Source organism: Furipterus horrens, unplaced genomic scaffold (assembly GCF_987537825.1).
Source record: "Furipterus horrens unplaced genomic scaffold, mFurHor1.1.pri manual_scaffold_2, whole genome shotgun sequence".
In the NCBI taxonomy this organism is placed as follows: Eukaryota; Metazoa; Chordata; class Mammalia; order Chiroptera; family Furipteridae; genus Furipterus; species Furipterus horrens.
The window spans coordinates 42,977,965-43,004,698 of record NW_028327172.1 but is presented as its reverse complement, the minus strand read 5'-3'; the positions used below and the strand labels follow the sequence as shown (position 1 = coordinate 43,004,698).

Sequence of the window (26,734 nt, the reverse complement as noted above, 5' to 3'; positions counted from 1 at the left end):
ATAATGACGACTTCACTGTACTAGTCAGTAGGGGCGGTAGACTCTGTTGAGTGAGGATGTGTACTGTGTGGTTGTTGCATTCAAAATGACTAAGAAAGTTGAGCAAAAAATCTGCACCAAATTTGGCATTAAGCTTAAACATTACACTGTAGAAACTATTTCAATAATTCAGAAGGCTTTTGGGGACAATGCAATGAGTGCAGTGCAATTAAAAATGTGGCACAAAAGTTTCAAAGCCGCAGCAAGATCAAGCCCATATTAACTGTCTTTTTCAGTTGGGACAGTGCTGCGCATCATGAGTATGCCCTTCTATGCCAAACAATCAGTAAAGAGTACTACCTCAAGGTTCTTCCTTGGTTGAGAGATGCAATATGACTAAAACAGCCGCAGCTGTGGGCAACTGGTGATTAGCAACTTTATCATGACAATGCACCCACTCATGTATCACATCTCATGCAGAGTTTTTTGGTGAAACATCAAATCATCCAGGTGACTCAGCCCTGCTACATCCCAGATGTGGCATCCTGCAACTTCTGACTTTTCCTGAAACTAAAATCACCTTTGAAAGGGAAGATATTTCAGACTGTCAATGAGATTCAGGAAAATATGATGGGCCAGCCATTCCAACAAAGGATTTTGCAGAATGTTTTGAACAGTGGAAGAGACCCTGGGAGAATGGTGTAAGGTCCCAAGGTGCCTACTTTGAAGGGGACTGAAGTGTCATTGTCCTGTGTACAATGTATCTTCTTCAATAAATGTCTCTATTTTTCCTCTTGTATGGCTGGATACTTTCTGGACAGCCCTCATAGTTGTGAAGTTGGACTCATTATTCCATTTTACAAATGAAGAAAAGTTTTTAAATATTTTACTTATTTTTAGAGAACAGGGGAAGGAGTTTAAAAGAGAGGGAGAGAAACATCAATATGTGAGAGAAAGACTGATCTATTTGCCTTATGTGCACCGTGGGAAGCAAAACTGCAGCCCAGGCATGTGCCCTGACCAAAAATCAAACCAGCAGCCTTTCGCTTTGTGGGACAATGTTCAACCAACTGAGCCACACAGGTCAAGGTAAATGAGGAAGTTTTTAATTGTACTTTGCAAGTCAAGGGGCATGTAATTTGATATTTGTTCATTAAATCCCAAAGCCCTGGCTTTTCACTCCTAAGCCAATGACCTGGGTACAGGAATTTCAAGTAATTGCCACAAAAGTGACTACGCTCAGTGCCAGCTCTAAACAAGGAACTTCTAGGCATTTTCTTTTTTGTCAATATATTTTCTTTTCATTCAGCAGACAGGGAACCTGGCTATCATTTATGACTTTTCCACTCTCTAGTGTACTATGTTTTAAGACCCATAGAATCTTTGAAACAATGGTTCCTTACTTAATTTTTCTAGTTTCATTATGTCTGTCAAGTTCAGTCATTTACCCATCACTTCACTATAATCACAGCAAACTCCTATGGCTTTACCCAAGTTAGAGCCTGTATTTTCAGTTCTATACCCACACATGAATAAATTTCTCTCAAAAACCCTATATATTATTCCCCTCTCATGTACAAGAAACTTCACTGGTTTTTTGCTTCTAACAATAGCATCTATTCCTGCCTTTTCTGGTGTCCCTAGTAACCTCTAATTTTATACCACTCCACCGCGTTTAAAGGATAGATTTCTCTTCTGTCACTTAGGCCTGGATTAATGATTCCTGGATTTATCATTTTCCCATATAAATGAATTTTTATCTCCATCAAAGGCTTAATGGAATTAGAAATATATTCCATGTCATGGGGCTAGCAAGTGAAACAGATTCAAACCAAAGCAGTCAGTTTGTATGCCTTACAGATGATTCTTCTATTAATATCATTGAAGACACTAGGGAAATTTTTATAGTGTGGCCCTTGACTGAGTCTGTGGGAAGCCCCGACTTCACTGTATTATAGCTGATAAAAAAATATGTTTCTTATGTCCTGGTTGGGTGGCTCAATTGGTTGGAACATTGCCTCCTACACCAAAGGTTGTGGATTTCATCCCCAGTCAGGACACATACCTAGGTGGCAGGTTTGATCCCTGGTTGGGGCACATACAGGAGGTAACCAATCAATGTTTCTCTCATGTCAATATTTCTTTCTCTCTCTCTCTCTCTCTCTCTCTCTCTCTCTCTCTCTTTGCCTTCCTTTCTCTCTCAAATTAATAACACAATCAGTAAAACATATCCTCCAATAAAGAATACACACACACACACACACACACACATATATATATAGACACATATATAGTTTCTTATGTTAAGTAGAAGTGAACTATAGCCCCAAAGGAGCCTTATTCTGAGTTTATACAAATAATAACATATGCAGGACCCATACTAAGTTCTAGCATGCCCTACTCACAATAAACCATCTTCTTGCCATGTCTCAAGAGTACACCTTTTTCTAAAGACATTGTCCAATTCAAGAATTTACTTTCTCTTTCTGAAAGAAACCACTCTTATCTCTCATAGTTTCATAAGAGATTCTTCTCTATCATCCTCAAACTCCAAGTCTAATAATTCCATTCTTATAGGAGTGCTTTATTTTAGCTGAATCAACATAAAAGACAAACACAGGCAAGGATTTTCTTATAGAGCATAATTTTTATTTTATTTTTATCATATAATAGTTAAGTCTAGAGGCAAGACATTGTCCCAGTCTTCAAGAGATGGACTCTTGGAACACAGAACCCTCTGGCAGGCACTCACAGAGGTGGACAGGTAACTCAGTGGTACTGGTAGGCCAGAGCATTAGCCACAGCAGTTGTCAGCTTCTGCCAGGCAGCCTGTATCTGGGGAGTAAACTCCCTGCTGAAGTGGGTTGCCAAGACAATCAAAATCATGTTGCCTAGGAGCTGAGGAGACAGTGGGAGTAATAAGAAAATAGTACATAGTAAACAAAAGGCCTCAAACTGGACTTGCAGCAAAACATACAACACCCCTTTCCTTCCTGATAAGAGTTTGAGCAACTGTCAGGGTTATGCTCCCACTAAAGTGCATCATTATAGGCTTGACATTGGTTTCTATGTGATTCCAAGGTGTGTACCTGCCATTGGGTTCAATTCTTCTCTCATTTGCTCTGCCAAGTCGTGGTCCAAGAACATTGCTGTGATATTTATATTAATTGCTTCTCTCTTTTAGAGAATATTTGTCATTTTGAAAAGTAGGATTATTGTGCTACAAGGAGTCTCACTCAAGTATGTATAGTCTAAGTCCCCAGATATTACATATATTCAAATTGCTTGGATATGACAAAGAATCCTGGGTTGTACATACAAGAGCATTTCATCACTGATAATGGAAAGAAGTTGCCATTTAAAAGATTGTTCTCACTTTACCTTGCTTAGTCCTACTTCTAACATCAGGAACCATGCAGCAATATATTCATCTATTTTTATAGAAAATTTCAGTGAGCCAAGGCAAGATGCTTTCTCTCTAGCTCAGTGGTTCTCAACCTTCCTAATGCTGCGAAATTTAATATAGTTCCTCATGTTGTGGTGACCCCCAACCATAACTAAAGCATAGTGATTAATCACAAAAACAATATGTAATTATATATGTGTTTTCCGATGGTCTTAGGTGACGCCTGTGAAAGGGTTATTCGACCCCCAAAGGGGTCGCGACCCACAGGTTGAGAACTGCTGCTTTAGCGGTGTATTCTCTAGACCAAATCATTTAGCTCAATATTGGCCAGTCTCTTCATAACAATATATTGTTTCAGAAATATCAGATGACCAGTGGTCTCTACTGGTCAAAGTAATTACTCTATTTGGTCTTACTTTTGATGCAACTGAACCACCAAAACCTAGCCCTTCCATGAAATATTACTTTCAGCAACTACCTATATATGATAAGACTTACCTGTTTGTGTTTCCTAATGCATGCATAGAAAAAATATCTGAGATGAAGGACCAAATACAAGCATGCTCAGAACTCACCTTGAAGTTCTCAGGATCCACATGCAGCTTGTCACAGTGCAGCTCACTTAGATGAGAAAAGGTGCCTTTGAGGTCATCCATATGCTTAACAGCATTTCCAAAAGAGGTCAGCACCTTCTTGCCGTGGGCTTTGACTTTAGGATTGCCCATTATTGCAGTTTCAGAGGATAAGTTGCCAAAATTGTCAAAAAACCTCTGGGTCCATGGGTAGACTACTAGGAGCCTATGGGATGAAAATTGTCACAGACCAGATGGGAAGTCAGAGTATGTAAGAGACCTGACTAATTTCTATTTCAGGAATACTTTCTGTCTTTCTGCCTCCTCCCCTCACTTCTAATACTTACCTTCCCAGGATCTCGCCTCCAGCCACATCCACATTCACCTTGGCCCACAGACTAGCAACAGCAGCCTTCTCCTCAGCAGTGAAGTGCACCATGGTGTCTGGGAGCTTTCTGTTGATCACAGATGAGCCAGAAGCAAGTCTGTGCTGCTGCTTCTCTGTGTGGCCTTTTATTCTTCATTTTTGGCCCTCAGGCTCTTGCTTCTCCCAATGAAATGAGACTATTGGTCAAAGGTGGGTTGTCACCACCAGGGGTTGAGTTTGGACAAGGGAAGGTCAGCAGATGGACATTTGTGTCACTGATAGCGTTAGGTGGCTCTATCAAGGAGAGTCTTCTGTTCTTTCCCCTACCATCTATGCAACCCATATCTCAAGCTCCCCACCATCACTATCCCTGTAGGCTGACCATGAGGCATGACTAGAATCAAGAAGGGTAAAAATTAGAAATCTGTTGGTCATTGTGTCCAGTGTTCAAGATATCATTCTCTTGTTCACCTAGGGTATAAAAGAAGCCACAGTTTGACTTGGTTATTCATTTTCCTAAAGCTTAATGAGACTTATATTTTTATATTTCTTGTAAACAGGAAAAACCCCTAATCCAGCATCAGAATGGAAATAGGATAAGTAAAAACTGGGTAATTTATAGAAGAACTGAGCATTTTGCCATTGTTGTTGAGTTTTATTAATAAATATGTGCTGTCTGAGCAAATTTATTTCATTCTGATTATATGGACAAGTGTCTCTGGCCTATACCATATATCTACTCATCTGTGTCAGAAAATACACAATCTAGTGTTGGTGAAAATAGGTGTTCCTGTGTTCAGTGAACAGAGTATTAGAAAACTCCATGGAAATGATTATGGATTCAGGGAGCTGTCCCTAGCATATGTTGGATACACCTTCGTTTGTTGTATTTAATTTGTACTCATGTCTAATCAGGCAGAAGCAATCTTCATAGGCAATATGCTACACACTACTGTTACTCTGATTTAAGGTACTTTGGCTTCATGCATCTCAAACAAACATTTATGGAACTAGACAGAACATAATCCTGTGGGAGAGGGAAAGGCTTTTTTTCTTTCTCTCTCAGAGGTTATTGCTCCCATATTTTGAGTTGCAGGCTTGTCTGTATCACTCCAATCTCAATCTCACAAAAAAGCTATATAGTTTAATACTTTTCATGTGCACTTAGATAGGGACTTTAAAATCTAATTTATTAACCAAATATAATAGAACTGAGTTTCTGTTTTTACATAACAAATCCTTTCTTCCCATTTGATACAGTAATAGACCTTTATCTGTTCAGCTTGGAAGAGACTTCAGTGTGAAATGTGGAAAAAAATTGCTAGGGTGACAAAAGATAGTTTACCATGACAGACTTGATTATCTGTGAGCTCTTAGTGCCAAGTTGTATTGATGTGAGCACTTTTGGTACAGAGATGTAAAGAAAAGAGTTTGAATCAATCCCAAAAGTATTTTCTTCAAGAGAAGAGGTTAACTGTCATCCAGGTGCTCATCATATCAATGCTAGGTCATCACCAGTCATCTAACAGTTTTCCAATTATTTGCCATATATTTAAAAATAAAATATTTATTGAAGATAATCATGCCAGACACTGTTTCCAACACTGGAAATCTTAGATGGACAAAAAAGCTGACCAAGTCTCATATACATTCTATTGGGCAGAAGAGACTGACACTAATAAACAAATACATGGATAAGAGAATTTCAGATAGTGTCATATGACAGGAAGAAAATGCATCTGATGACACAGTAGCAAGTGACTACAGAAAAACAATATAAGGAAATATGTCCTAAAGTCATATTGGAAGTGGAACCCTAATGGCAATGTGGAGACAGGTGTAAGCAGTTTGGAGCAACAGGTACCTGGGAACAGAAAGAGCAGATGGAAAACTCTGATGCTGGAGAGAAAAAAAATGAAAGAAAGGAAGGAAGGGAGGGAGGGAGGGAGGAAGGAAGGAAGGGAAGAAGGAAGGACTTAGAATTTCATTTCGAGAAGGGCATTACAAGGTCAGAGTAAAATACGTAAGAAAATAGTAGGAAGCAAAGGTGGAAAGGTAGGTACAGGTTAGAGAGGATGTTATATTCTAGGGCAGTACAGATTTGCAAACCTGATATTAGCATGGTTTCTAATCTACTCTGCACACACATCCTGGTTCATCTTCCTAACTCTCCTGTTCATCACGTTACACTCTTGCCTATAAGCAGGTATTAACATCTAGTCTAACAAAAACTCCTGAGTATGTCCTTACTCTGTGCAATTTCTTTCCTTTTCCTTTTGATCTCACAGTGCTGATCTGTTGCTCTGAGCTGGCCTTCTGAGCTTCTCCTATTTCATTTCACCCACATAAATACCCATCTCTCTGAGCAGTTTATAACAATCTCCCTTCCTTGTAATGCTGTAGCCAACCTGCACACTTGAGCACTGTCTCTCTTGATGGCAATGCAATCACTTTAATCTAGGAAGCTCTCACCACTTAAGCCATAAAGTTCTTAACAAAGCCCAGGATCAGTACTTTGGAGTTGACTTTGAAAGATTTATCCCCTGTTCTGACTTTCAGCTCCTCCTATCCCTAATCTGTCTTCACAGGGGCTTATAACACACTAGCTGCTCTTAGAAAATGTATTCCCATAAGCAGAATGGAATTAGAATTCTTTCCTGGACCTTACTGTCTTAACATCTGGGTTAATTTTTCTCTACCAGGCCCCTACATGGGTACTCTGCCTCCATCCAGATCCCTTGGCTTCACAGAAATGTTTGCTCAGGCTCATACAATTGTCCCAGAATGCCCATTTCTCCCATCAGAACTCTTCCAAATCTTTAACTTAAAAAATTCCCAAGTGTATGTTTTTCTAAGTGTATGTCCTAAGTGTATATTTCTTTTATTGCCCTGTTGTTTTATTTCCTTGTCAAAATAAAGCACACACCCACTCACAGATCAACATATAATCCCTGGGGTTCTCACATACTTAATAACACATGGGTAAAATAGAACTGAAGACAATTACAGAAGAATTCTTAGCAAAACATTTATTATTTATTATTATTTTCAGTACTACCACTATTACCATTATTATTTGAAAAATAAGGTTGTTTCTCATGAGTCCACTTTTTTCCTTATCTTAGTCCAAGAATTAACATCAGGAAGCACCTCCTTTGTTTCTCTTGTGTGCTTGTGAAACAAGTCCAAAGGAGCAGAAGTTCTTTTTTTAACTGGTCGTCCACATGGTCATACCCTGGACATCACTGTGCTCTGAATAGCTTTATCTCTAATTCATTGCAGTTTTTGAAAGGACACACTTCCAATGTGACAAAGTTACAGTTCCTACTAATTTTATTTTCCTCTGAGAGTGATGCGTAGATTTTAGATGTTACCTGATCAGGAGTCCTGAAGCTTAAAAAATCTGACTTAATTATTTGCTCCTAATACAGAGACTTGCAGATCAAATAAAATTCAGATTAAGAAATTACCTGGTGGAGTCTTTAGTGTTTTCTATATACATAATCATGTCATATGCAAAAAGTAATATTTGTAATTCTTCATTCCCAATTTAAATGCCTTTTATATCTTTCTTTTACCTGACTGCTTTGACTATGACTTCTGGTACGATGTTGAATAAGAGTGGTCCAAAATATATAAAGAGCTGATACGACTCAACATCAAGAAAACAAACAACCCAATTAAAAAATGGGCAAAGGACCTGAACAAACACTTCTCCGAAGAGGACATACAGAAGGTCCATAGACACATGAAAAAATGCTCAACATCATTAGCCATCAGGGAGATGCAAATAAAAACCACAATGAGATACCACCTTACACCAGTCAGAATGGCCATCATCAACAAATCAACAAGCAACAAGTGCTGGCGAGGATGTGGAGAAACGGGAACCCTACTGCACTGTTGGTGGGAATGCAGACTGGTGCAGCCACTATGGAGAACAGTATGGAATTACCTCAAAAGATTAAAAATGGAACTGCCTTTTGAACCAGCGACTCCACTACTAGGATTATACCCGAAGAATCTTGAAACACCAATTCAAAAGAACTTATGCACTCCTATGTTCATAGCAGCACTGTTTACAATAGCTAAGTGCTGGAAACAACCTAAGTGCCCATCTGTAGATGAGTGGATCAAAAAACTGTGGTACATTTACACAATGGAATACTATGTAGCAGAAAGAAAGAAGGAACTCCTACCATTTGCAACAACATGGATGGAACTAGAGAGAATTATGCTTAGTGAAATAAGCCAGGCAAAGAAAGAAAAATACCATATGATATCACCTAATACAGGAAACTAAAGAACAACACAAACAAAGGAACTAAATAGAACAAAGAGCAGAATAGCAGTCAATAGGGGGGAGGGGAGAGGGAGAGAAGGGGGATAAGTAAGGGAAGGGTTTAATTAAAGAGCCTGTATAAAAGACTCATGGACATAGACAACAGGGAGGGATATGATTGCGGGAGAGGGGGTGGGCTGGGTGGGGGAGAGAAATTGGGGGAAAAGGGGACAACTGTAATTGAAAAACCAAAATAAAAAAAATAAATAAAAAAAAAAAAGTTAAAAAAAAAAAAAAAAAAAAAGAGTGGTCAGAGAGGTTATCCTTGTCTTGTTCCTGACAGTAAAGTAAAAACTTTTAGTTTTTCACCATTAACTATAATACTATCTGAGGGTTTGTCATATATGGCCTTTATTATGTTGAAGTATTTTCCTCTTACACCCACTTTATCGAGGTTTTTAGTCATAAATGGATATTGTATTTTATCAAATGCCTTTTCTGCATCTATTGATAAGATATAATTTTTATCTTTTATTTTGGTAATGTGGTATATTACATTGTTCCACCAAAACACTATTAGAAATAATAAATAAACACAATAAAGTTGCAAGATACAAAATGTACAAAATGCACTGCATTTCTATACTAACAATAAAATTTCAGAGAAAGGTATTTTAAAAAATTAATTATTTTTGCAACTGCAACAAAAAGAATAAAATACTTAGAAATAAACTTAACAAAGATTGTGAAGGAACTATATACTGAAAACTACAAAGTATTGTTAAAGGAAATTGAGTAAGACACAATGAAATGAAAAGATATTCTATGTTCATGGGTTGGAATAACCAGCATAGTTGAAATGTCCACATTACCCAAAGCAATATACAGATTTAATGCAATCCACATCAAAATCCCATGTCATTTTTTAAAGACATAGAACAAAAAAGAATTCACCAGATTTGTATGGAGCCACAAAAGACACCAAATAGCCAAAGCAATCTTGAGAAAAAAGAATGAAGTCAGAGGTATTGCACTCCCTTACTCAAATTATGCTGCAAAGAGACAGTAATCAAAAAGGCATGACATTGACAAAAAAAAAAGAATGGACAGACCAATGAAACTGAAATGAGAGCCCAGAAATAAACCCGCATGTATAGGGGCATATAATTTTGAACAAAGAAATCAAAAACATAAAATGGGGACAGAAACCTGTTCAATAAATATGGTGGAAAAATTAGAAAGCTACATGACAAAAAATAAAACTAGATTATCGTTTGTCCCCATATACAAAAATGAACTGAAAATGGATGAAACACCTAAGTATAAGACCTGAAACAATAACTTATAAGAAAGAAAACATAGTTACTCAATTATTGGTCCTTGGTCTTAGATACATTTTATGAATTTGACGACAAAGCCTAAGGAAGCAAAGGCAAAAACAAATGCATGGAATTATATCAAACTAAATAGCTTCTGCACAGCAAAATAAACCGAATAAGGCAAAAATGAAACCAACAGAATGAGAGAAGATATTTACAAACAATAGCTCTGACAAGGTGTTAATATTGAAATATGTAAAGAACTCATACAACTCAACACCAAACAAACAATCTAACTTGAAAATGAGCAGGGTACCTGAATAAGCACTCCTTTCAAGAAGACAAACAAATGGCTAACAGATATATGAAAAGATGCTCAACTTCACTAGCTAATAGGAAAATGCAAATCAAAACTACAATGACATACCACCTCACACACCTGTTGGAATGGCTATTATCAACAGGACAAGTAATAACAAGTGATGGAGATGTTGCAGAAGAAAAGGAACCCTCATTCACTACTTGTGGGAATGTAAACTGGTAAATCCACTATGGAAAACAACATGGAAGTTCTTCAAAAAACTAAAAATAGAGTTACCATATGACCCAGCAAACTCTCTTCTGGGCATATACCTAAAATTTTTTTAACATTTATTCACAAAGATATATGCATTCCTATATTCATTGCAACATTATTCATGGTGATCAAAACATGGAAACAATTGAAGTGTTTTTCAATAGATAATTAATTGGATAAAGAAGAGGTGGTACATATATATAATGAAATACTGATCAGCCACAAAAAAGATGAAATGCTGCCATTTGCAGCAACATGGATGGACCCTGAGAATATCATACTAATTAAAATAAGTCAGATAGAAAAAGTTAAGAATGATATGATTTCACTCATATGTGGAATATAAAATTAAAAGCAACAAATAAACAAGAAAAAAACAAACAAAAATTAAAAGACACAGACAACAGTATAGTGGTGTCCAGAGGAAAGGGGCTGGGAGGTAGTAAAGGGTAAAGAGGGTCAAATACATGGTGACAGAAGATGATTTGACTTTGGGTGACAGGCACACAATACAATGTACAGATCATGTATCATAGAAATGGTACTTAAAAACTATATAATCTTTTTAGTGAATACATGTAATAAAAACATAAATAGGAGAATATCTTTATTCTATTACACAGCATTTTTTAAAGTTAAAAGTTTTATTTAAAATAAATAGCCAAGAAGTTTTATTACATTAAAAAAAGAAGTTACCTGGGAAGTTGATTAGAGGAGACCTCTACTTCAAATTATTTTTCTCCTAACATATCAGACTGTCTGAAATTATATTTTAGGCAAAATTCTTTCAGTCTTCATAACCTCATGTGAAGCTTATGTCTGCTCACTTATGGAATCTCAGGAAAAGCATAAAGGCTAGGAGAATAAAATGTACCAACATCTCAATAGCTATTTTATAGTTAGCTGAAATTTTGTGAGTTCTCACATCCTAAGGATAGGATGAGGACATTCTCATTCAAATAAAGGTATAGCATAGCCTTGGGGGGACCTCAGATTAGAGTCTCTTTAAGAATCAGTTTTTTGTGAATTGAGTGTAGACAGATTATTTGACCACATCTTGTGGAATCAGTGTGGAGCCTTTCCTAGGAGAATGACTCAGAGACTGGTGGCCAGGCCTCTAAAAGGCTTACCAAGATATTTGACTCATAATCACCTCCTTCAAGCTGAGGAACTTCTGCAGTCACTTCTGTCTGTAAATAACTTCCCTATTTTTCCAGAAGCTCAGGCAGTGACTCCAACAGTTCTCTGTAACCACTGATCTCTGTTTTCAAGGCGACCTTTTTCAAAGACTTGTTGATTCCTCCTTGTCCACAGCTACTTTACCCTTCCATTCTTCCCATTTCACTCTTTCTGACATTGCCAAATTCTGGTCTTTCATAAAAGTAATGCAAAGTGTTTTCAAATATTTTTTCCAACATATATATTGGGCTACCATGCACCATCAATTGCTCTATGTGATTGTGATTTAAGATCAGCAAGTCAGAGAAGGAAACTGCTCTCATGGGATTATGTTTTATAGATTGTAGGATACATAAAATGAGTAAGTAAATCAATAAGTAGAGTAATTTTTTACATTATTATTTACTATAAGGAAAATTAACATCTGTGATATAAATGGGACACAATTATCTAAGCAATAATCTCTTTAAGGAGATAATACTTGAATCTGAATCCTAATGAAATGAAGATTGTTGCCATGGAAAAATATTAAGACAGGAAATTTCTGGAAGTGGAGATAGCAGATATAAAGCTCTAAGGCAGGAATATACACACTCACACACAAATACACAATACATGCATACACATATACATAGTTGGTATGTTAGAGAGATACATAGTGGGTCTATGGGGCTGATATGTAAATAGCAAAGAAGGAAGTGAGCAGAGATGATGTTACAGAGGTAACACCGGCTTAATCTCTTTAATATTATCTTTGGTGGTGAGAAGTGAGAAGCCAATAGAGAATTTTAATCATGATAATGATACCATTTCTAATCCACTTATCTTTTATCTAGATTAATATTGCAAGGCTTCTCATTTATTCCAAACTAGTCCTGAAATTCAGGCTTTGAACTTGCCATTTCCTCACAAAATTACCTTTTATTTCTGCCAAATCTCAGTTGGTTTCAATAATGATAGCTATTCTTTAAAAAAAAAAAAAAAAGACTTAAAATATATGTACTTAGAGATAATCTAAGCCCTCTTTGAAAGCAATTTAGTTAAGAGCATTGATTGGGAGGAAAATCACACTAATAAAGTCAGAAACAGAGACACCAGATTGGTGCAGAACAGCCCCTCCATCGGAAGTGGCGCAGTGTAGCGACATCGTTCATTTAGGACTCCAGACATGTGATCAGAGAGAACAGAGAATCACAAGGTCGATGGGCTCAGTTCAAAATCCAGAACTAGAAATAGCTCAGCTCGTCGTGCCTGGTCTTGTTGGTCTGATAGCTGTGCAAGGCCAAGGGCTTCTTTTCGTGTGGGAGACTTTCAAACACTCGAATGTGTATGACGTCATCATCGTCAACTTGAACCTTGATGAAGTAGTTAGTCCCCGTGACCAGCTGGCTCTGGTTCTCCACAGCCTTAAAAACGGGGTACTTCTTGTTTTCCTTCCCCTCCAGCTGGGACTTCACCTGGTCGACGACGGCCTGGACCTCAGCCGTGGTGGGCTTGGTGGAGGAGCACCCACCACACATCATCCCCCTACCGCTCATGGCTGGGCAGCGGACACAGGAGCAGTAGACTCGGAGCAGCATAATGCAAGTGTGGCTCTAATGATAGCTATTCTTATAGCTAATAGAAAATAAAAAGCACTATTATTAGGAACAAAGTGATCATATGTTTATATAAATACATACATGTATATACCTCTAGATAGGGTAGAGAACAGAAACATCACCATTAAAATATGAAAATTAATTATCTACATTTAGAGAATGAAAAGAAAGCTTATTTTGTTCCAAGTAGTGTACTAAAGATTTTACATGTATTAATTTTTTTTAACTCTCACAAAATAATTTTTGATGATTGTAATAAGTAAATGAGGCATTTACTAATATATCTCAGGTCATAGAGCTAGCAGGTGATGCAGAGATTCAAAGCAAGGCAATGGGTATGTATGTCTTCAAGATGGCTTTCCATGAGTACCATTGACAACACTAAGGAAAGGAGTGAGTCCCAATTTTTTTAAGGTTATTTAACACTTTAAAAAATAATAATACATACACGCCTCTATCCAACATCAAAAGGAAACAAGATAGGAAAAAAAACTAAGTAGGGCAGGATTGTATGTTACTCCAGTGTTTTTTTAATCCATTTAATAGTCAATGTACTTATCTGAGCCAAAGATACTCTCTCTGAGGTACTAGACCACAGACTGTGGCAGATTGCATACATCTACCATTTTGTGTCATAAAACACAGATGTTTACATGCTGTGGGAGAAACATGTTCATTTGTTCAATGCGGTGAATGGTAGAAGATTCTATGTCATGGGCTGCCAATGAAGAGAGTTAATTGTTTCTGATTGGTGCTGGATCTACACTCCTTTCTATGCTTAACTTCTCTTTATTTCTCATCAGGCAGAGGTATTCTTCATTGACAATATTCCACATGCAACCTCAGGTTCTTTGCTCTCATTCATCTCAACCAAGCATTTGTAGGACTAGACAGAACATACTTCCAGTCTATTACTCCTTTATTTAGAGCTCTGGGAAGCTCCTCTGTTTGTTTCCTCCTGAAATAAGTTATTTACAAAATAGCCTAGACAATTCATGTCCATGGGTACTTACAGAGTACTCTAAAATTTAGAGAGCTCAGCCAAACACATTAAAGCTGAATTTCTGCTATTAGAGAAGCAATCTTTTCAGTCTACCTGACATAGCTGTGAGGCTGTCATCTGTTCTCAGGGAAATTGGGAAGACTTCTGGTGAAAGAGATAAGAATTTGAGGCAAAACCAAGAGGATTTTCTTTAAGATCAGATATCAGTGAAATGAAGGAAATTAAGAGACAACCTAAAACACAGCCAGGAAATCCATGGAACCCCTGTGGTGATTGTATAAAAGAGCAAATTAAAGTTATTTGTGAATTTTTATTATGGGGTATCACTATATTCAAATTAGTTTATCCTCTGACATATCAAGTTGTGTTAAATCTTAATTACTCCTCCTTAGACTAATGTATATCTATGACCCCTCATGTCTGCAAACAACCTCCCATTTTTCCAGAAACCCAGAGAATGAATCAAACATCTTCTGTCACTCCTGCATTTCTCTAATACTTTTGAGGCAATATCTTCCAAAAGCTTGCCAATTTCTCCTTGTCCATAGCTGTTTTATACTCCCATTTTCCCCATGTCATTCCTTCTGACATTGCCTAAATCCTCACTAATAAAGTAATTTCTTTACCAAATTTATCTCATCATTTTTCAAACATTCATGTTCATGTGTTCTAAACACTCATTCAATAACTATTTGTTGAATAAGTGCAAGTCATAATTGTTCTAAGTACTATGGACTTAAGATAAATGAGAAAGAGAAAATAACTTTCTCCTTAAGATTCATAATTTAGATGTGGCAAATATAGAAAATTAATAAATAAACCATTGACAAAATAATTTCAGAAATTATTATTTGCTAAAAAATGTAACATATGGCTTAATGAGAGAAGAGAAAAGTTATATTAGGAGTATTCTTGCTAAAGGGATAATATTTGGACTGGGGCCAGAATAAAAAGAAGGAATCTGCCATGGTAAAATATTGAGATAGAAATCTGAAAGTTGGAATAGTGAATCCAAAACTGAGGAAAGGAAGCAAACCTACGGTATACTAAGGATGTAAATAATGAACAAATGTGATTGATGTGTACATAGTATAGGTGAAAATGGCAGGATATATTGTTGGAGAGAAAGCATAGAACTAATCATTTATAACTTGTCTTCAGTGGTAGGGAGTGAGAAGCCATTATGGAATTTTAATCCTGGTAATGACATAATCTGAAAACCCCCTGTACTCCTAGCTAGATTAATATTTCTAGAATAGTCTGTTCATTACAAACATTATTTTGCTCAGGTGTCTTTTATTTCCTACCAACAATACATAGTCATCTTTTTATCTGTTGAAGATCTGAGTCATCCAGCTCTGTGTTTATGTGTGTGTGTGTGTGTGTGTTAATTATAAAGCTGTTTTCATTAGGTTATCTTAAACTGACAAAATATGAATCTAAATCTAGGTCCCGATGGGATAAAGAGTGTATCTTTTGCCCATCACTCCATCACCACCATACTTGACCCCTTGACATTCATATTCAAAATAAAAATGAGGTGTAAGAAAGAGGAGAAGAGTCTGATTGATTTAAAATGCAGGGCATAATGAGAAGCCATAGAGCTTATGGAGACCAGTGCTATTAACAACCTACAACTACAATGGCCATTTGTTTCTCATCCTATTGTGGAGACATGGGATCAAATTAGTAAGTAATTCACAGGACAAATTCTGATCACTGTGTGGGGGCACTAAAACGCCTAAAAGTTAGATTTGTTAAGAAATGACACTCAAATTTGTGAAGTGTGAATATCTTAAGCCTTGATATGAGAGTTTGACTCAAGGCCTGAAGGTCAAGACTCCCTGAACAAACTAACAATAACTCCTCTAAAATGGACTCAGTTAATGCCACTCCTACATGAGGGCCTTGAGGTTGGTGCATGGCCTCTTATTAAAACACCCAGGCTGGAAGCTCTCAGTTATCTCTCACCACCTCATCCCTTCTCATCTATCCCAGTCAATCAAATACCATGTCTCCCTCACTCTTATCATTGCTGATTCTTTACTTGTTACAGACCTTACTGCTCTTCTTGGGTTTAGCCCATTATGTCTGGTCCCCTGAACTAGCATGGATGTCTAGTCTTTGCAACTTTGAATTTTTTGTGTGTGTGCATTAAACATCCCACTCCCAATCTTATTTCCTTAGTCATTTAAAGTTCTAAGAATATTTATTGTTTACTCTTGCCAGTAACAAGAGTAAAAAAAAAGTTTAAACTTTTTAATATATTTAGGACTTTGCATTATCTAGTCTTTCCTAATACTCTACCCATTTCTATTCTTTCCTCTACTTCCAGACAGACATTTTCATGCAAATCACCAAGCCCTAGTTTTCTGGTTTGGACTGGAAGTCTTTGAAAGTATCTTGGCCCTCCTTTTCCCTTAAAGTTCACATAAAACTCTAAATCTAACTTTATTTTTGTGCAGGTTACATCTAATTAAAAATAATGCCCAATGACTTCATGGGTCTCCACCTTGGCTCCCCAGTGAGACAGTGGAACACTTTAGGAAGTGCAGGCTACTGTTGGTTAATAAAGATTTTTTTGGAAAGCTCCCAGCCATCCCTCAACTCATCCTTTATCTCCAATTATATTTCACAAGACATCTGACAAGTTGGGAGATTCAAAATGTCCATTAGAGAAAACTGAAATAGTGACCCAAGCTTAGACCTTGTATGCCTACAGAGAATTTCTTTCATTTTTTAAAATTTTTTATTAACTTTATTGAGTTGATAAGATAAAGTAAGTTCCAAGTGTACAATTATATGATACATCATCTGTATATTGCATTGTGTGCCCACCATTCAAAGCCTGAATTCTGACATATATTACAAATCTACTTTGTTTTTTCTTAGGTACTGCTTACCACCTCCTTCTTTCCCCTCTACAATAAGATTCTGTTACTACAGTGTAAGCCCATACCCACTTAATTAACACTTTCCCCATCTCGCCAACCTCTCAGGCCATCTAGAATACTCCCATAATGCACACTTCCCAAAAGAGCTCTTTTTCTTTCCATGTTTTCCCCACCCCTCAGCCAATGAACGTTTTCTCCTTTAACACAAGAGTAAAAGATAGAAAGGATACAATATAATTTCTGATTACTGAATAGAATGTGCTTTATTAAACAAAAGATGTTCTGTCAAGACCAAACACCAGTTCCCATTTGGAGAAGAAAGGCAGTGGGTACATAGGTGGGCACTGGTGAAACGGAAAGAGGACTCAGTGGTACTTGTGGGCCAGAGCATTAGCAACACCAGCCACCAGCTTCTGCCAAGCAGCCTGCACATCAGGAGTGAATTCTTTGCCAAAATGAGAAGCCAGAATAATCACCAGCACATTGCCCAGGAGCTGTTAGGTGAAAGATAAAATGTTGAGTAGAAGTTTCTAAAATAAATTGTAGAAAATAAATGGCTTAATACTTAAACTCTCTGCCAACTCTACACCTGAATCTGCTCTATGGGTTGTGCCTAACCAATAAACTCAGATAAGCTGGTCCCTAAATTTAATTTATTTTCTATGAGCTCTCCATTCAACATTCTGCCTACCTATATCCCCATCTTCACTCCCATTTCACCATTTTTATTTGCCCAGCTCCCTCACTTCCTTCCTTCCTCTCTCACTTACCAATTGTCTAATTCCTATAAACATAAGATTTCAGGGCTGCAAGGGCTTTCAGAGTGAGTTTAGTTAGTCTCCACCCATTGCCAGAACAAGCATCCACATGATCATAATACTGACAAGTAATTGAACATATTTTAGAAGGGCTGTATTTTTTTTTTTTTTTGAGTTATTCTGTCTAAAAATGTTTCTCCAAAATCTGTTCCTGAACTTCAATAATCAGGGACCACATAAAATAATATATTTCTCCTTCCCTGAGATAGGACTTTATCTTCCAAAAGCCAAATTGCATTCCTCCTTAAACAAGCTTGCTATTCTCTGATATTATTCTCTGGGATAAACATATCCAGTTTTGAAAAGAGTTTCTGAAAAGTTTTAAGCAAATTCAGGTTGCTTGTGACTCTTTACTGTCACTAGTCCTGAATCAAGGTGACCTTGGTTATGCCCACTGGGGGTCTGCCCGCCTAACCTCATAACCCATAATTTCTGAAATCTTTGTTAGTTTTACCAATAAAAGCCTCAACTTCCATTATTATCCCAAAAGAGCACATAAACATTTTCTGAACTCACCTTGAAGTTCTCAGGATCCACATGCAGTTTGTCACAATGCAGTTCACTCAGCTTAGCAAAGGCACCCTTGAGGTTGTCCATGTTCTTAATAGCATCTCCAAAGGAGGTCAGCACCTTCTTGCCATGAGCTTTGACCTTGGGGTTGCCCATTATGGCAGAGGAAGAGGACAGGTTGCCAAAGTTGTCAAAGAACCTCTGGGTCCAGGGGTAGACGGTCAAAAGCCTACAGAATGGAACCATAACAGATGGAAAAATCAAACTCTTGAAAACTTTAAAGACTTTCCTGATCAATTTTCAAAGCTCATATTCACCATCCTTACCCATGCATTGAATCCCAGTCCCTACCTGCCCAGCGCCTCGCCTCCAGCCTCTTCCACATTTATTTTGCTCCACACATTAGTGATAGCAGCCTTCTCCTCATTAGTAAAATGCACCATTGTTACGGATCTGTGAGCTTACAGAGATCACAGAAGTGTCAGAAGCAGGTATGTCTGCTGCTGGAAGGGGTAGCCTTTTATTCTTTACTGCTCACCTTCTGTTCCCCCTAGTACTTGGAAGTCATTGGTCAAGGCTGAGCTGTGTCCCTCAGGGGTGGAGTCAAGTCAGAAAATGGTCAGCAGTGAAGAATGCACTCTGATTTGTGATAATGTGTTTGGTTCCTGAGACGTCCTTCCTTTGTTGGCTCCTTCTTTATTGTCAACACCATTTTTCATTCATTCACCCTATTGTCTTCTTGTGTCATCCTCCAGGATAACATTTATCTCTCCCATTCTCCTTCTCTAAAAAGTGACCCAGAGAGAAGCTAAGCCCATGATAAGGAGAGAGCTCCAGTCAAAAAACAGCTTATATTTGTGTTAAGGATGCTGACAGGGACAAGAACAGGGTCAAGAAAAAAAAAATACAATTGACATGGAATCTCAGCCAGTTCTATCTCTCTTAAGAAGTAATCCTTATAAGTAGGCCTCTGCATTTTAGTTTTCCAATGAGACAAAACACTTGTATGGTTACCTAAGGAAGGTAACAGTGTAGCAAGGTATCCACAATAGGATTGAGACTACAGTGCCAAAGTACAATACCTCAGGGTGATTTCACAGAGAGGAATGACAGAATAATCTTACATTCCATGCTTCCCAGGAACCTTCTCTCTGTCCATTTCTCTGTGGCTGCAGAGGAAACTGGCTACTTAGGAAGATTGTTCTGAGCTTTCTTCTTAATTTTCTGCCCTACTTATATGTCTTTATGCATATATGAGACAACTTAGGAGTCTGAAATTTTATTGTAAACCAGGATTTGTGATAAAACTAAAGAATAAATGCATCTGTTAGTCAGGCTAGGAGATGGAGTATGTGTCTCTGCCTTGGCTCCTCAGTGAGAGGCTTTAAATTTACCTAGGAACCTTATGTATTGATGTCCCGGTTGTCTTTGAGGTTCCCTAATAATTCATCATGAAACAGAGTCTGCACCTATAACTTTTTCAGTTGCCACTGCTGTTACTATATTTGAGTCTTGTTGATATGGTGGTGAGGAATGAAGGAGAAGTATTCTCTGTATATAAATAAATCTGTCTGTTGTTGACCAGTTTTCCTGGGCTGTGACCTTCACAAGTGTTTCTTAGCTTTTTTTCCCCTCCCATTTCTTAGTTGTTTTTTTCCTCCCTTTAGAAATTCAGGAAAGACTCTGTGGGTTAGACCACATTGCCTAGCATGACAGGATTCTAGGGTGAGAAAGAAGATATTTGATCACTGAAGTGGAAGAATAATGAATAAACAAGAAACAGCTGTCTTCTCAGTAAAGACTAACCTTTGGGTTAATATAAGATTTTATTTAATCCATATAGCTAGGACTATAGGTTTCCAAAGCAAATTTTCTATAGATTCACAGTGTGAGGAAAATGATCTTTCCTTGGACCTTGAGTGTGAAGATCAGACATTGCTAAAGCCCAGGAAACAGGAAACAGGTCTCTCAAGATTAAAAGCTTGGGAAACAAGGTTCTCTCTGAAGCAGATCCTATGAGTACATCCCACTCTCCTTTTAATTCAGAGAGTGAACACCAGTCTTTTCTTGGATTCAGAGCATGGGACTGGTCACCATCCTCCACCTTCACATCTTTTGGAAGGCCCATAACTCTTCTAGTAAAGGCCTTTGGGAACAGAGCTGCTTGCCTCCAGGGATCTGGCCCATCTTTTGCTCTCTTATTGCTTGCTAAAGGTTGTAGCCAAAGACTTTAAGAAAGGTTATAAGATTAAAAGGCAGCATGTTTGTAGCTCAGTACAAGGCTCATGAATTCTGATTCTGAAGTTATGTAGGCTGAGTATAGTGTCATTATTGCTTAGGTGCTTGTTGATCCAAGCTAAATTATCTCACATGCTCATGGTGAAGCATTTTATTTATTTCTTCTATGAAATATCATGATTACTTTCTTCCCTCCTTCAATGAAAAACCCAAAGTTTAGAAATATAAGTGAAACAGTTATTCAGGATAGATTAGAAAGAGTAATGGTCATAAAAAAGAAATAAACAGTCAAAATAGTCATTTATTATTTACAAAATTAAAAATTAATAAAGTGAAAAACACATTATATTTAAAGGTACTTAAATAAAAAGACTTTTAAAAAGTAACTCTGGGTGGGTCACGCTCATGCTCACTTTCTTTCTGCCACCATCTTGATTCTGCATTCCCACATAGAATGTCCAGAGGAGTCACAGAGCCGCTACAGAGCAGGAGTTGCCACAGCCCAGGCTGAGACAGGGTCTGGAGAAGAATCTGACAGTGATGAATCAGTATCAGAGCCTGAGGAACAACATTCCACACAGGCAATCACATAAGCCCGGCTGGCAGCAGCAGCTGAAATCGATGAACCAGTTAGTAAAGCAAAACAGAGCTGAAGTGAAAAGAAGGCAGAAAAGACTATGTCCAAACTGGGTCTCCAACAGGCTAAAAAGGTTACTGGGGTCACTTTCCAGAAATCTATGAATATCCTCTTTGTCATCACAAAACCAGATGTCCACAAAACCCAGTTTCAGATACCTATGAAGATTTGGGGGAAACCAAGTTCAAGGATTATCTCAGCAAGCGTAGCTGGTAACTGCTGAGAAATCCAAAGTTCAAGGTCATCTAGCTGTCTCAAACATTCAAGAAAACACACATACTCCAACTGTACAAGAGGAGAGTGAAGAGGAAGAAGCTGATGAAACAGGTATGGAAGTTAAGAACATAGAACTGGTCATGTCACAAAAAAATGTGTTGAAAGCAAAGACACTCTGAGTCCTGATGAACAACAGTAATAATATTGTAAATTCTATTATGAAATTAAAATTTTAACCATATAAAACTGAAGACCTTTTTTTGGCATTTCAAAAGAACAACTGCAGCTTGGTTTGAAATTTGTGCTTTTTCTATCATTAATCAAGTTATGCCTTCTTGTGGAATGAAAAAGAAAACTAAAATTTGTTAAAGACTAATCCATGCATTTCAGGGTATCCAATAGCATTTATACTTTTTAAAATGCTGTGCAGAATTTTAATGAATGTAAGATGCCTCCTTTTAGAAGAAAAAAAAGTCAAGTATGTTCTTAAATCTTGCTAATCCTGTGAGTCAAATATCGTATTTACCTTTAGGTACTATTAGTGTGTAGAACTATGTAAATTATACTCTTGTTAGGTAAAATATGTCTTTAACCTCACTGTATGGCTTTTATACTACTATCCAAGGAAAATACTTCAATATTATTCATCAAAAATGAGTTCTTAACCCTGGTTGGTGTGGCTCAGTGAATTGAGCATTGGCCTGCGAACCAAGTGTTGCTGGTTCGATTCCCAGTCAGGGCATATAACTAGGTTGCACATCAGGTCCACAGTTGGGGGTGCAAGTTAGAGGCAACCACACAGTGATGTTTCTCTTCCTCTTTTTCTCCTTCCCCTCTCTCTAAAAATAAATAAACAAACAACCAAACAAATAAATAATTTTAAAAATGAGTTCTTTAATTTTTAATTTTAAAATTGGAAAATTATAGATAGGGTTTATTAGTCATTGAAAGTACAAAACGCTGCTTAGAATTTTTGATTAGAGAAGATAACAGTTCCTCTTTCCATTATGCATCTGAATTTATGTTCTTACAATAGAAATAGGTAAGATCAAGATTCTGTTAGGTGTTGCATTAGGCTGAAATAAATTGGAGAAAATTCTTGTAGTTATCATACAGGAATCAATGAACATTTTTTGGTATGATTGCACAGAATGAGACAATAGAGCACAACCTGTGGTCAGGCAATGCTACTACTTTCTGCATCATCTTTTACAAAGGTTACATGGGACTCTGAACCACAGCTGGGGCTCATTCTGAGTCACATCTTTTAGTTGGTGGCTTACGACATGGACATTGATGGTTTGACTGACTTCTGGGACCACTGCACTGTGCCCATGGTGTAGCCAGATATATATATTCATTAAACAAGAGGAATCTTCACTGGGAAGTGGAAATGAAAAGCCAGAACAGACCAGTTATTGCATACTTTTCTAGATGCTGGACCTTAAAGTTCAAAGCTTGAATCCAGCAACTAAGGAAGTTATGCATTTTTCATTTTCCTCTGAAATGTGGCTTTATTTTACTGTTTTTCTTAATGCTTTTGACCTTAAGTAAAATTAACTTCATTTATTTCTATGATTAAAATTCTGGGAAATCTGTGATGTTTCTATTTTAACTAGTATTGCTAATGTATTCTATGAACTAAGAACAACATAGAAAAAGAAGTCTCTAAAAGAGTCAGAAGGACTGATACCATTATTAGAGCCAGTGCTTTCTAATTTTTCTAAGTTTATTTTACAGCCATAAGTCATGGGTTCATATCACATGGCTTTTACCCAAGACCTAACTGGAAATTTATAAACTTTGTTCAAAGGTAGTTCCTATGAATTATACATATACACAATATTTCAACTTTCACTTAGGGTTGATTCAAAAGGACTCTTCTAGACATAGGGCTTAGAATTATGTATCCGGAAAAATGAAAGAAAAAGATTAACTCTGTGCTGAGATTCTATCTCACTGCTAGAAGATTGGGAAATTCTTGACGTGGTGACTTCTGAATTCTAAAATACATTAATGATTATTTTTTTAACCTAGCTATAGTATAACGTGTTTCTTGAACAACAACAACAGCAACACTGTATCTCTCTGGAAAAGAGTAAATTTGGAGTTTGGTAAATAAGCAGGGTGTAAATGGAAGCAACAACAAGTAATTATGAGAAACTAGAGCCTTTGGTTTGTATGACCTAGTGGGGGCAGTTAATGATTGCTCCTCCCACAAACTTTTTGTAGCCCTTCCTAATTCTAGCCCTAAAAGGGTTCTTTCTGAAACCGAAACCCCACAACCCCTATCTTATTGAGTCTGAGGCATATGAAGGGGAAGGAACACCTCTTAGGTTTCTAGACCAACAAGCTACTGTGGCTCTTCTCTGTACAGGCGTCTCATTCAGCCCCTGATGTCACCAGTCTCTTCCTGTCCCTGTTTTTGTTTTGTTTTGTTTTTGTTTCTTAGAGTATTTGTTTTGTTTCTTCTTTTTCCTTAGTTTATTTATTCATTTATTTTCTGAGGTATTGAAGGCATCTATTTTGTTTTGTTTTTAATTAATAGAGGCAGAGGCAGACAGATCCAGTGTTTTTCTCCAGGGGACTTGGGCTGGTGAGAGCTGGGTGGGGTCAGAAAGTGTGGGCGCAGATAAGGGCTCAGGACTACACAGAGCTGTGGCAAGGGAGGGGACTAACTAAAGACAGTGAAAGCTCGAGTGTTTTTCTTCCTGCCTTCAAAGACCCTATCTGTGGTTCCTATACAAGTAGATAAATGAAAGTGTTTGAAGGTCCTGCATGATTAACTCCTCAGAAATGCCTAATAAATATGCTCTGTGTAATATATGTGTTTATAAATACATGAGTATTGTCAAAATATGAAGGCTACAGTGATTAGTTAACATGCAAGGCTCAGGAAGCCAGGAGAATAAATTGTATTCTTTAAATTTAGTTGAAATTAAAAATACATTTAGTGATAAAAAAGAAAAACTCAAAGTCTCCTGAAAGAGACAGATGATTCCCAGGTTAAAAATTCTTAACTATAATCTTATATAATGTTCTGTATAAAAAGAAGTGTGGCCAACAAAAATGTATAGGGGAAAAATGTCAAGGATGATATAGAAAAAAAAGTTGCTATCTTGGCTCAGAGTCTAGATATGTTTTGAACTTCACATAACATGTTCGGGCCAAGGCTATCATCCTTCCCATGAAGATGGATGAATAAGCCATACCTAACCCCCTTGGAAAGATGACTGCTTAGCATGATTGCATCCAGCTACCTGCCTCCACACAGTTTGTTTCCTCTGCTTTTACCTGATTAATATAAGGAAAGAACTTATTGTTCACATGGATATGAATATTCCAGTTATAAATCTCAATGTAAATTAATAAGTAAGTATCATGGTTTTCATTCTGGCCTTGTGTGCCTTTCTTTTGGCCAAAATAAGCCTTCAAGAGCCAATCACATCCCACAAACAAATGGGTGACCTCCTGGAATTCAATAATATGATCAAAGGCCCTTCATGTTGATCTCCAACTAGCTCTAGTTGGCCTTACCTCTTCGAACAATACTCCACAGATTTCTTTGTATGTATATAGTAGAGAATGTATATATATAAGTCTTTATATTTATAGTGTATGTGTTTGTGTGTGTGTGTATTTGGCTATGCACTCATTCATTCCACACTGCAAGAATACTAAGAATACAAAAGTAAAAAAAGTCCCTCTTTTCATGGAGCTGTTAGTGGGAGGAATCAGACAAAAAGTAAATAAGCAATACTTACTTGGAAGGGGAGATACCATGATTACAAAAAGTAAATAAACAAGTAAAATATAAGCATATGCCAAATGATGTCAAGTGCTATGGAGCAAGACACTGGGTTGAGTGACAGACTCTGATAGGATAAGTGTGAAAGGATATATTGCAGCTTTAAATAGTGTGGCAAGAATTTTCTCTCTACAAGGCTACGCTTGAGAGGATACTGATAGATGATGAACAAATTCATATAGAACTGAATTTAAGTGTTTAAGGCATAGGGAATTAAAAATATAAATATTTTAAAATGAAAGGATGCTTAGAATTTTTAAGGAATGACCATGAGGTCAATAGGAGCAGATTAAGTGATAGAGAGAGTAGATGTGATCATAGAAGTGTTTACCTATTGGAAAAAATGTGGGACAATAACAATACCTGTATCAGAGTTGTAAGAAAAAACATATATATGTTTATATATGTATTTAGACACATACAGATGTATGCATATATAATGTAAATATAATTATATCTTTATATATAAATATATATAAACATAAATAAATATATATAATATATATAGGCCAACATAGTTTAATGCAGTAACTGAATTAAATTTCCATTTAAATTTCCTTCTGGGTCAGTTGGTCTAATCTGTCTGCCTCTTTTTTAAATTTTTTTTTCTTTTTATTGAATTTGTTGAAGTGGCATTGGTTAATAAAGTTATATAGGTTTCAAGTGTACAATTCTATAATACATCATCTGTATATTGTATAATGTGTTCATCACCCAAAGTCAAATCTCCTTCTGTCACCATTTTCCCCCTTTACCTTCTTCCACTTCCCCCTATACCCCTTTTAAATTCTCTTCTTTATCGTATAATTCCTTAAGTCATTTCACATTTCTGAAACATCTTTTTGCCACCATTAACTCCTATCAAAGCCTACTTCAATGTCATTCTTCTGAAGACCTCTGATCTTTTAACCCCCTGGTTTTTTTTCTTGCTAGGCACTGACTCATGGTGTTTATTCCTTTGTAGTCCTTGTCAGTTACTGACACACGGGAACCTTGTTGGCTCTCTTCGTGGAATATTTCTTTCCAATAGGGTTGGCATCATCTACATTTTCCCAGTAAGGTAGCCCCAAGATTGTCCTGAGAAGTTTCCTTAAATTGAGGGCTCCTAAGTGGCATCCTCAGTCAGAGCTGACCCAGCCCGTGAGCATGTGCCCTCTAAGAGCACAGGCCCTATGTCAGCTAGATGTCTGGAAGTATGCTAAAGTGACAAATAATGATTTCCCTTTTTTCCGTTCCATGCCTTCCTCTTTCACGCTCATATCTCAGTCCATGTCTACAAGACTCTTGCAAAGTGGGTGTTCAGTATGTGGACTCTTAGAAAGGCGAGA

General features: G+C 37.1%; 2 protein-coding genes and 2 pseudogenes across 2 annotated transcripts; 1 reads left to right on the top strand and 3 right to left on the bottom strand.

Annotated features, from left to right (window-relative positions):
* Nucleotides 1-2,666: 2,666 nt before the first annotated feature.
* On the bottom strand, nucleotides 2,667-4,827 carry LOC150018333 (hemoglobin subunit epsilon-2). Its single transcript, XM_090267722.1, has 3 exons — nucleotides 4,305-4,827; nucleotides 3,961-4,183; nucleotides 2,667-2,877 (listed from the first exon to the last, which is right to left on the bottom strand). Exons 1-3 carry the CDS (start codon nucleotides 4,394-4,396, stop codon nucleotides 2,749-2,751), a joined length of 444 nt encoding a protein of 147 aa, XP_090123848.1. The 5' UTR covers nucleotides 4,397-4,827; the 3' UTR covers nucleotides 2,667-2,748.
* Nucleotides 4,828-12,887: 8,060 nt separating this feature from the next.
* On the bottom strand, nucleotides 12,888-13,219 carry LOC150018332 (cystatin-B pseudogene; annotated as a pseudogene).
* A 4,224-nt stretch (nucleotides 13,220-17,443) lies between these two features.
* On the bottom strand, nucleotides 17,444-19,022 carry LOC150018331 (hemoglobin subunit epsilon). The gene is made up of 3 exons (XM_090267720.1): nucleotides 18,859-19,022; nucleotides 18,514-18,736; nucleotides 17,444-17,673 (listed from the first exon to the last, which is right to left on the bottom strand). Exons 1-3 carry the CDS (start codon nucleotides 18,948-18,950, stop codon nucleotides 17,545-17,547), a joined length of 444 nt encoding a protein of 147 aa, XP_090123846.1. The 5' UTR covers nucleotides 18,951-19,022; the 3' UTR covers nucleotides 17,444-17,544.
* A 1,005-nt stretch (nucleotides 19,023-20,027) lies between these two features.
* On the top strand, nucleotides 20,028-21,834 carry LOC150018330 (nascent polypeptide-associated complex subunit alpha pseudogene; annotated as a pseudogene).
* The last annotated feature ends 4,900 nt before the right edge of the window (nucleotides 21,835-26,734 follow it).

Bases quoted from the DNA above. Each gene is read 5' to 3' on its own strand.
- LOC150018333 (XM_090267722.1), bottom strand. From the start codon at position 4,396: ATGGTGCACTTCACTGCTGAGGAGAAGGCTGCTGTTGCTAGTCTGTGG. The intron at 4,184-4,304 runs GTAAGTATTAGA...TTCATCCCATAG, and splicing joins GGAGGCGAGATCCTGGGAAG to GCTCCTAGTAGTCTACCCAT. The intron at 2,878-3,960 runs GTGAGTTCTGAG...CTGTCTCCTCAG, and splicing joins TGGATCCTGAGAACTTCAAG to CTCCTAGGCAACATGATTTT.
- LOC150018331 (XM_090267720.1), bottom strand. From the start codon at position 18,950: ATGGTGCATTTTACTAATGAGGAGAAGGCTGCTATCACTAATGTGTGG. The intron at 18,737-18,858 runs GTAGGGACTGGG...TCCATTCTGTAG, and splicing joins GGAGGCGAGGCGCTGGGCAG to GCTTTTGACCGTCTACCCCT. The intron at 17,674-18,513 runs GTGAGTTCAGAA...TTCACCTAACAG, and splicing joins TGGATCCTGAGAACTTCAAG to CTCCTGGGCAATGTGCTGGT.